This window comes from Plecotus auritus (genome assembly GCF_963455305.1).
Source record: "Plecotus auritus genome assembly, chromosome: 10".
Classification (NCBI taxonomy): Eukaryota; Metazoa; Chordata; class Mammalia; order Chiroptera; family Vespertilionidae; genus Plecotus; species Plecotus auritus.
Genome location: NC_137785.1, coordinates 7449778 through 7460604, shown reverse-complemented (window position 1 = coordinate 7460604; position 10827 = coordinate 7449778). Strand labels below are relative to the sequence as shown.

The 10827-nt window shown below is 42.7% G+C and overlaps 1 protein-coding gene across 2 annotated transcripts; it reads left to right on the top strand.

Moving 5' to 3' along the window:
• The first annotated feature begins 906 nt into the window (after window positions 1–906).
• Window positions 907–10496, top strand: LOC308234978 (uncharacterized protein). Of its 2 annotated transcripts, none has more exons than XM_080643521.1 (3): window positions 907–1207; window positions 2181–2307; window positions 5754–10496. In XM_080643521.1, the coding sequence occupies exons 1-3, from the start codon at window positions 1124–1126 to the stop codon at window positions 6890–6892; spliced, it is 1350 nt and encodes a 449-aa protein (XP_080499647.1). In that variant the 5' UTR covers window positions 907–1123; the 3' UTR covers window positions 6893–10496. The 2 variants fall into 2 exon arrangements, with proteins under 2 accessions (XP_080499647.1, XP_080499646.1); XM_080643520.1 differs by having other exon boundaries at window positions 916–1207; window positions 5612–10496.
• Window positions 10497–10827: the final 331 nt, after the last annotated feature.

The following is a 10827-nucleotide window of genomic DNA, read 5'->3' as shown; positions in this document are numbered from 1 at the left end:
TAAGTAGGTCATCTATGTGATAAAATTTTTCAGACTCTTTAATGCAGGCATTCCTCTGTAATTATGACTGCTATATTTGAATCACACATAATGTGTGTGTGCTTTTAAATATATGGGTTTTTAAAAATTGATTTCAGAGAGAGGAAGGAGAAGGGAGAGGAAGAGACAGAGAAACATCAGTGATGAGAATCATTGATCTGCTGCCTCCTGCACGCCCCCTATTGGGGATCAAGCCCGAAATGGGCAGGTACCCTGACAGGTAATTGAACCATGACCTCCTAGTTCAGTGGTCCGCAAACTCATTAGTCAACAGAGCCGCAGTTTGCCGATCACTGTCCTAGTTCATTGGTCAACACTAAACCATTCAGTGACAATGGCCAGGCCAGATTATCTCCTTTCATCAACATGGACTCCAGTCCCTTCCCCAGGAAAAGATGACCACTTTCTTTACCCATTTTTAGGATGTGTCTCTCGCCGAAACCGGTTTGGCTCAGTGGATAGAGCGTCGGCCTGCGGACTGAAAGGACCCGGGTTCGATTCCGGTCAAGGGCATGTACCTTGGTTGCGGGCACATCCTCAGTGGGAGGTGTGCAGGAGGCAGCTGATCGATGTTTCTCTCTCATCGATGTTTCTAGCTCTCTATCCCTCTCCCTTCCTCTCTGTGAAATATCAATAAAATATATTTAAAAAAAAAAAAAAAAAAGATGTGTCTCTCATGGGGACGTGACATTTCATAGCCTTGCAGTGGCGATCTCCGTGTTTCCTACAGGAGTGATGGGGGGTGGAGGGGTAAACCCTGATCGCTTTCTTGGACTCAATGACTACATTACCCAGAAAACCCTGTGTGGCATACCAACAGCTTAGCCAATGAAGGGTCAGAAAAGGTGTTTCCGGCGAAGCTTAACTAGAAGGGGCGGGACTTCCGGCATCCTCACAACCGGCATTTTGACGGCCCAAACCCAGTGGGCTCCGTTTGGAGGTTCCATATCGCTGGGTCCCGGTGGATATACCCCGACAGAGAAGGCGCGGAAGTCGTGGTGCACACAGCACACGCGCGGGTGTGAAACGCGGTGTCCCCACCAGGGTGACCCGCTCCAAGGCCCGGAAAGGGACCGCCATTCCCATGGCGGCCGCTTCGCCCGCCGCTCCCGCGGGACTCCGAACACAAAGTCCGATGGCGGCGCCCCCACTGAAGAGCTTCTCTGAAGTGAGTGCGCGTCCCCCGGGCTCTCACCGCCTCCTCACACCGAACCCGACCGCCCGGGTGCGGGCGCCTGTCACGTCCTGCAGCTCAGTCCCGCATGGGGGACCGGGGGAAGGCGGAGGGGAGAGAGGAGTGTTGTGGCTTCTGAGGACACAGCAAGTGCAGGGCAGAGAGGACAGGGGTGACTTGCATCTGAGGTTCCCCTGAGGGTGTGGGCTGTGAGGATTGGCGGACAGATCAGAGGCTGCAGGGAGGACGTCACAGCCTCAATCCGGGTTTTTCGGGCTGTGGAGACCCTCAGAGGACCGGTGGTTCAGCATCCGGCTGGACTATGGTATAAGTGCTTATCATAAGCACTCTCGGATACCGTAGTCCAAGTTCATGGTTGAACTAGTGGCATGGAGTAGGAAGGGGACAGAGCTGAGGGAGTGAACTTGGAGTCTGAAGAAGGAAGACATTACACAGTGGTGTGCACATCTAGAGAAAGAGGACGTGTGAGCTGATGGTGCTGGGGACCTGGTGTGGAGACTTAAGGGTGAAGCATAAGCTCTGGTTTGGTTTTGTCTTGGAGGCATGATCTGGGAGACTAGCTTGGCAGGAAGGCTGGGTCCCTGCAGGCATGGCCCAGAGCTTAGAGTCATGCCCTCCCAGGCCCCAGATCCTCTGCTATAGCTGAGGGCAGTAACAGTGACTAATGAGCCTGTGATGAGAGATCAGCCTGCACTGGCATTAGGGCCTGGTGTCCACACTAAACTGGGGAGCCCTGGAGGAGGTTGAGGGTGGGAAGATGTGTAAGGAGTAGGATTGTATGTTCTCAGAAAGACAGCTTTGGTTTCAATAGTTTCAATTCTGGGAGTTTAAAATTGGCCGCGGTGTAATTGGTTGCTACCCAGACACACTCCCAGGACCAAATTGGAATTACAACTAAAATAAAATTTTAAAAATCCTGAATAATCAATTGTCTCCATTCTGACAGGTTGGCGTGACCTTTGAGGACATTGCCCTGTACTTCTCCAGGGAGGAATGGAGCCTCCTTGATGAGGGTCAGAGACTGCTGTACCTGAATGTGATGCTGGAGAACTTTGAACTTCTATCCTCGCTGGGTAAGACCCTCACTCTCACCAGTGACCTGGACTTGACTTTACATATCCTCGTGCCCCTTTACCGGGATGTGCTCTGTCCTCACTGCTTGACTTTCAGTTTTTTGGGCCCTTGCTGTTCTTGGTAGGACTAGTTTGTTTGTTCAGCCCTTTTCTTTTTCTGCAATCACAATACCTCCTGTACTGAACTCCTAGGGAGGGATTTGGGGTTGGTATTGTGGCAGGGAGCCTAATGGATTCCTCCATGATTAGTGAGGAAAAGCATTTTTTTTTAAATATATTTTATTGATTTTTTACAGAGAGGAAGGAAGAGGGATAGAGAGTTAGAAACATCGATGAGAGAGAAACATCGATCAGCTGCCTCCTGCACACCCCCCACTGAGGATGTGCCCGCAACCAAGTTTCGTGCCCTTGACCGCAATCGAACCTGGGACCCTTCAGTCCACAGGTTGACGCTCTATCCACTGAGCCAAACCGGTTTTGGTGGAAAAGCATTTTTTATATTCCTGTTGGTCATTTGTACAAATTTTGGAAAAATTGCCTCTACATCTTTAGCCTATTTTTAAAAAATATATTTTTATTGATTTCAGAGAGGAAGGGAGACGGAGAGATAGAGATAGAAACATCAATGATTCCCTAACTAGTTTTCTTTAAAAAAAAAAAAAAAAAAAAAAAAGAATGGGCCTTCCTTCCCCTGGCTGCCGGCACTGCCTTCGCTCCGGCCTGATTCTGTCTCTACGCCTTCCATGCTGCTCAGAGGCCTGGAGCAGCTGGGGCGGTGCAGAATGCTGCTCGGCGCCTGCGTATACAAATCAACCCATCATCTTTGTTGGGTTAATTTGTGTTTGTTTGTTTTTGAAATATATTTTATTGATTTTTTTACAGAAAGGAAGGGAGAGGGATAGAAAGTTAGAAACATCAATGAGAGAGAAACATTGATCAGCTGCCTCCTGCACACCCCCTACTGGGGATGTGCACGCAACCAAGGTACGTGCCCTTGACTGGAATCGAACCTGGGGCATCTTGGTCCATGAGCCTGGGTCCTCTTGGTCCATGGGATACCACTCAGTTCACTGAGCCACCACAGCTGGGCTGTTTTGTTTTTTTTACAAATTGAATATTTTTGGCAATCCTGCCTTCAGGAAGTTTAGTGTGGCCATCTCTCCAGCAGTATCAGATGGTGTTTACCTTTGTGAACATAAGAAATATTCAAACCTGGAAATAATTTTTGTGAGATTATTTGGTTCAAATTTTCAACAGTTGCTAGGAAGCAAAATCTCAAGGCATTGATATAATGCTCCAGAGAATGGCAGTTTTGCACCTTATATGATACATTACAATCAAAAGAGCAAACATAGGTGGGTTACATGAAATTCATTGGTGACAGATTAAGGAGGCAGAAGAGAGCAAAGTGGAGCTACTTCTGGAATTGGATAAAAAGTAAAATGATAGTTGGGTGCAGGATAGCTAATAATCAATATTACTATGATGAAAATAGCAATGAGAGTATTTGTACTCTCTGCTATGGTACATTTGGTTGTGCCCTGAGGAATTCCGAAAAAGGGAAGCTACTCTGCCATTCCAAAGGGATGTTATCATAGATGCAGAAGATGATAGACAGGCTCAGTTAAGGTAAAAATTGACTTTTGGCGGTGAATATTCAAGCTGAGGACATGTCTACCTGTCTTTAGCTGCTTTTACTTAGAAAGTTTTAATTTCAGACTATCTTTTGTAGTCATTTTAGGTCTCTGAATTTCCTTGAGGTTGTCACTCTTTACAGATAAAGTATTTTTCACACAGAGTAGTTGTGTTTTTATTAGCCTGCAGTATAGTGTTACCATGTCTTTATTATTTAATTGGAACTCCAAATACTTGTGTAATTTTCCTTCTATATCAGGATATTCGCTTTATTGAGGAGATCTGAAGTGAATCCATAATATCTCCAAACAGTACGTTCATATGACTTGCAAGTATTTTCTCCCATCCTGTAGATTGCCTTTTAATTTCATTTTGTTAATTGCTGTTGTGATATGAAGACGCTTTTTCATTTGTTGTAGTTTAGACTGTTTAGTTTTGCCATTTTGCCTGGTGGTTGGTGTCATATCCAGAAAATCATATTTAAAGCTAATGTTCTAAGCGTTTTCTCTAGGTTGTCTTGAAATAGTGTTAAGTTTTGGGATTGTCATTTAATTATTTCATGCAGTTTGAGTTCATTTTTATCAGTGGTGTCCAGTTTTGTTGTTTTCCTGTGAATATGCACTTTTTAATCTGTAGATGGCTTTGGGTAGTATAGACATTAAAAGGGTATTAAATTTCAAATCCTAAAGCAAAGATCTCTTTCCATTTGTTTGTGTTTTCTTCCATTTTTTCATCACTCTTGAGTTCAATGTACAGACCTTTCACCATTTTGGTGGAATTTATTCCCAAGTATTTTATTGTTGATTCTGTTACAAACTTGACTACTTTCTTCATTTCTCTATCAAAAAATTTATTGTTAATGTGTAGAAATGACACTCATGTTTGTGTGTTAATATTCTGTAAACTTTCCAAAATTTTTATTTATTAATTTTAGAGAAAGGAAGATAGACAGAAATAGAGAGGGAAACATTGATCTGCTATTTCACCAATCTATGCATTCATTGGCTGTCCCCTGCGTGTGTCCTGAAGGGAGATCAAACCCACAGCCTCAGAGTATTGGGCCCACACTTTCACAGAGCGAGCCATCTGGCCAGGACTCTGAATTTGTTTTTAATTTCAGCTGCTCATAGTGGGGTCTTGACATTTTTCCCTAGGTAGAGTCATGTCATCTGCCAACGTCTCATATGATACCTTGTGGTTCATAGTGTTGGGGGTAATACGTTTTTTTCTTTTCCTTTTCTTTTTCTTTTTCTTTTTCTTTTTTTATAATTTTTAGATTTTATTTTATTTTTATATATTTTATTGATTTTTTTACAGAGAGGAAGTGAGAGGGATAGAGAGTTAGAAACATCGATGAGAGAGAAACATCGGTCAGCTGCCTCCTGCACACCTCCCACTGGGGATGTCCCTGCAACCAAGTTACATGCCCTTGACTGGAATTGAACCTGGGACTCTTGAGTCCGCAGGCTGACGCTCTATCCACCGAGCCAAAGCAGTTAGGGCTTTTTTCTTTTCTTTAATAAAAGCTTCTAGCTAATTTGAACTATGCTCTTTTTTGGTTTTTAAAATTTTGAAATTTTATTTTTAGAAAAAGAGGGAGAGGGATAGTGAGAAACATGGATGTGAGAGCAAAACATTGATTGCCTGCCTCCTGTGTGTTCCCTACTAGGGATTGAACCTGCAAACACAGCATTTGCCCTGACCAAGAATGTTATCGGGAACTTTTTGGTGCATGGGATAACGACCAACCAACTCAGCCACAGTGGAGAAAAGCCTTATAAATGCAGTGAATGTGGGAAATCTTTTCACAGGAGCACTGACCTTCGAGCTCATCAGAGATTGCACACTGGAGAAAAGCCTTATGAGTGCCGTAGATGTGGGAAATATTTTACCTGGAGCAGTGACTTTCATCGTCATCAGAGAATTCACAATGGAGAAAAGCCTTATAAATGCAGAGAATGTGAAAAATCTTTTACCACTAACAGTGAACTTCATTGCCATCGGAGAGTTCATACCGGAGAAAAGCCCCATAAATGCAGTGATTGTGGGAAATCTTTTACCAGGAGCACTAATCTTCGTCTTCATCACAGAACTCACACTGGAGAAAAGCCTTATAAATGCAGTGAATGTGGGAAATCTTTTACTACCAACCCTGCTCTTCAAGGTCATCAGAAATTGCACACAGGAGAAAGGCCTTATGAGTGCAGTGAATGTGGGAAATCTTTTATCAGTAGCACTACCCTTTCCCGTCATCAGCGAGTTCACACTGGACCAAAGCCTTATAAATGCAGTGAATGTGGGAAATCTTTTCTCAGTAGCACTCATCTTCGTCTTCATCAGAGAGTTCACACTGGAGAAAAGCTTTATAAATGCAATGAATGTGGGAAATCTTTATCCACCAACAGTGCCCTTCGGATTCATCAGAGAGTTCACACAGGAGAAAAGCCTTATAAATGCAGTGATTGTGGAAAATCTTTTATCAGAAGGGCTGCCCTTCGATATCATCAGAGACTGCACACTGGAGAAAAGCCTTATAAATGCAGTGAATGTGGAAAATCTTTTAACAGGACATATCACCTTCATACACATCATCAGAGAATTCACACTGGAGAAAAGCCTTATAAATGCAGCGATTGTGAAAAATCTTTTAGCACTAGCACTGACCTTCATTGTCATCAGAAAGTTCACACTGGAGAAAAACCTTATAAATGCACTGATTGTGGGAAATCTTTTATCAGGAACACTTCTCTTCGAGATCATCAGAGATTGCACACTGGAGAAAGGCCTTATGAGTGCAGTGAATGTGGGAAATCTTTTTACAGGAGCAGTGACCTTCGTGTTCATCACAGAATTCACACCGCTGAAAAGCCGTATAAATGCAATGAATGTGGGAAATCTTTTATCCATAGCACTCTCCTTTCTCATCATCAGCAATTTCACAATGGAGTAAACACTTATGAATGCAGTTAATGTGGGAAATCTTTATCCACCAGCACTGCCCTTCAAGGTCATCAGAGATTGCACAGTGGAGAAAGGCCTTATGTGTGCAGTGAATGTGGGAAATCTCTTACCCCTAATGAATCTCATACATTTAAATGAATCTCATACGTTTAAATACCTGCATTATGTAAATTCTCCATAAGTGTTTGTGTGGGTTTTTTTTTAATGTTAGAACCATATGTATCCATGTTTCACTTTCTGAAATACTTTGATGTGTTGCCAGATCTATGTCACTGCATATTTCTGTTATTTAAGGTATTTCCTCTGTACCACCTATATGGTCCTATAGACGGCATCAATCACCATCCTTTTGTGCCCAGGGAAGGTAACTCTGTTGTCTAATTTGTTGGACTGATTAGTGTTAGCCCCACAAAACATAACATTGCAGAGGAACTGCCATTTTTAGAGACACACATTCCCTAAATACCAGTGATGAATTTATTGAATGCCTAAGTCATCAATGGAAGAACTGCCAATCTCATGTCTATTTGGTTTGTAAAATAATGAAGGCTTTTTCCTAAGTCTTCTTTCATCTTGGGTGTTCCATTTACTGTGTGGGTTAGCTTATAAGGAGATCTGGGCTCTCCAAACATGATGAGATGAAAACCTTTCAAGGGGCCTCAAACATTCTTTGCCCTTGACAGAACATTGTGGTGTAGAAAGTAACTTAGCACTTTTTGCGTAATTTTCATGGCTGCCCATATTTTCCTAAGAAACAATGTGGATTGTGGACTCTCTTTTCTTTTCTTTTCTTTTCTTTTCTTTTCTTTTTTTAAAATACATTTTTATTGATTTCAGAGAGGAAGGGAGAGGGAGAAAGAGATAGAAACATCAACAATGAGAGAGAATCATTGATCAGCTGCCTCCTGCATGCCCCCTACTGGGGATCGAGCCGCAACCCCGGCATATGCCCTTGGCTGGAATTGAACCTGGGACATTTAGTCCGCAGGCCAACTCTCTATCCACTGAGCCAAACCAGCTAGGGCTGGACTCTCTTTTCCTCATGTGAAGATGGAAGCTTTGAGGCAAAGCTATCACTCCAAAGATGGGGTAGCTGTGACAACCTCAAGTATATCTTCAAGCTGCATGAATATTTTCCTTGTTTTCAAGGGATGCCAATATATTTGAAGACTATCTCTTTCCATGTCTTGCAGAGGGCCATATGCCCTAATGCCTTCAATTCCATGGGGAACGGTCACTGGTTGGAGGACCATCGCAGTTAGGAGAAATCTTCTCACTATAAAAATACTGGCCTAATGGGTTTTGGAGGGGACTGTAGCCCATTAGATGGAATGTCCCTCATCTAAATGTGCATCCAGGAATGTTTCTGAACAAAAGTGTACAGGAGCATTGTTTACACAGACCTGAGGATCTAAGGCATGTTTATCTTCTGTGGACACAATCATTCTCTTTGATTATCACCAAGAGGTTTTGTGGATTTCTGAATTCTCTCAGATGTTCACCTCAGAGCCATGGGTGCGCTGGCAAAAAAACAAGGACGGATGCAAAGGGTGTCTGCAGTTCATGGATGTGGCTTTTGTGGTTCAGCCAGCATTCTTGTTGATTTGGTGAAAGTTCTTCATTGTTCATTACATTTTCTGTAACTGAGGTAAGACAGTTGCCCAGAGGGCATAACAAGGTGGATTAAATATAGATTTGCCAAACCTATTTTTCCAATACAGTGGAACATACACAGTTTTTAATTTGGAACCATTTTTAAAAGCTATAATGAGTAAAATACATGTGTTATAGTATTTCATAAATCTTGATGTGTGCTTGAAACTGAAAGCATCATCATACTCATAATACTGACCATGTCTATCACTGTGTATTTGCTTCATGACTTTTTTAAGTCTATCCCTGTTCTTCACAGCTTTCCAAGTAACCATTGCTTTACATCCCATTTTAACAGATGACCTTGCATTTTCTAAGTATGTTTCTGCTCTAACTTATATTTCATTAATACTTTGAGATTTAGTAAAGATATATTAGTTACCCATCTTTTTTTCTTTTTCTTTTTTATATTTTTTTTATTGATTTCAGAGAAGAAGGGAGAATGAGAAAGATAGAAACATCAATGATGAGGGAGAATCATAGATGGGCTGCCTCCTGCACACCCCCTATTGGAAATTGAGCCCATAACCCAGGCATGTGCCCTTGGCCGGAAACGAACCTGGGACCCTTCAGTCCACAGGCTGACGCTCTATCCACTGAGCCAATCAGGCTATGGCACCCATCTTTGTGGGTTTTTTTTTTTTTTCTTTTTTTTTTTTGTAATATATTTTATTGATTTTTTACAGAGAGAAAGGAAAAAGGATAGTCAGAAACATCGATGAGAGAGAAACATCAATCAACTGTCTCCTGCACACCCCCTACTGGGGATGTGCCTGCAGTCCACAGGCCGACGCTCTATCCACTGAGCCAAACTAGTCAGGGCACCATCTTATTTTTTTTCTGATAAATATTCTTACCTTTGAATATATCGCCCATAGTTTATCCATTTTGATGAATATTTGGTTATTTCTAATAAAGCTGGTACAAACATCCTATATAATAAAGAGCTAATATGCTAATTCCACCGAACAGCAGAATAACCATCTGCACAACCTTCTGGACAAAGCCAAGGCTGCAAGGGGCTGTGAGGGCCGAGCCCCTTGCACAAATTTCATGCATTGGACCTCTAGTTTTTGTGTAGGTCTTTATATGAATGTAAGTTTCATTTAACTTTGTTTAAAATTCCATACATAATCTAGGTCCTTGTGTATTTGGATCTTTAAATTTGCAAAAGATTAGCATTTTGTTATTTAAAATGAATATACCATCATGGAAGTTGTGGCTCAATTGGTTTGGTGTGATCCCATGCATTGAAAGCTTACTGATTGGACTTTTGAACTTGTGCCTGGGTTCTGGGCTAGCTCCCGGGAATCAGGTGTGCAGGAGACAATAGGTCAATGTGGCACTCTCGCATTGTGTTTCTCTCCCTCTCCCTTTTTCTCTTTCCAAAAAATTATAAAATTTCCCATCTGGCATGGCTCAATCATTGAGTTTCAACCTATGAACCAGGAAGTCATGGTTTGATTCCCCGTAAGGGCACATGCCTCGGCCCTGGGCTAGATCCAATGTGGGGCATGCAAGAGTCAACTGATCAATGATTCTCACTCATCATTGATGTTTCTCTCTCTCCCTCTCCCGACAACTCCAGCTCCCCCTGCACTTCACAGGCCAGGCACTTCTCACTCTCCCAATGCCCACAATCACCTTTGTCTTTGGGTGCATTTTAGTAAGAAATGGGACCTATAAGAAGTCACTTACGGCTGCATTGAGGCAGGTGCTGTGGGCACTTAGGTCTCATTGTGGTGTGCCCCACCTGGGAATCTCCAGCAGACTCACTAGAGCTCCCTGAATCTCAGTTGTCTGAATGTGACATACAGATGATTGATGGCACTTACTTTGACCTTCCAAGATCAATAAAAGTAACAAGCTGAGTACTTGTTATCAGGATTCCATGGTTAGATTTTTGAGCATATTCTCCCTCAATTCTCACAACAATCTGGGCAAGAGGAAGCTTATATCAAATTGCTGACAAAATTCAGTATCAGGGAAATGAAGTCAGCTCCCCAAGTTTACACCACAGACAAGTGTCAGATTCAAGGGGCTGGATTTTAACCATTATTTTCTCCAGCATCAGACACAGCCTCTACCGCTGATGTGCAGCCCTCACTGGAGCAGGTACAGCATGAGGACCAGGGTGGCTCAGCTGCAGCTCCTGTTTCCATTGTTGCAGTTATGTTTTTCCTCCCATTCCCTTTACATCTCAGAGCCCTTACCCTTGGCCTCCCTGTGTTCAGGGGAACGCCATCATTTCTCAGCTGCAGTTGTTTTTCC

Bases quoted from the DNA above. Each gene is read 5' to 3' on its own strand.
- LOC308234978 (XM_080643520.1), top strand. From the start codon at position 1,124: ATGGCGGCCGCTTCGCCCGCCGCTCCCGCGGGACTCCGAACACAAAGT. The intron at 1,208-2,180 runs GTGAGTGCGCGT...CCATTCTGACAG, and splicing joins CACTGAAGAGCTTCTCTGAA to GTTGGCGTGACCTTTGAGGA. The intron at 2,308-5,611 runs GTAAGACCCTCA...GTTCCCTACTAG, and splicing joins TGAACTTCTATCCTCGCTGG to GGATTGAACCTGCAAACACA.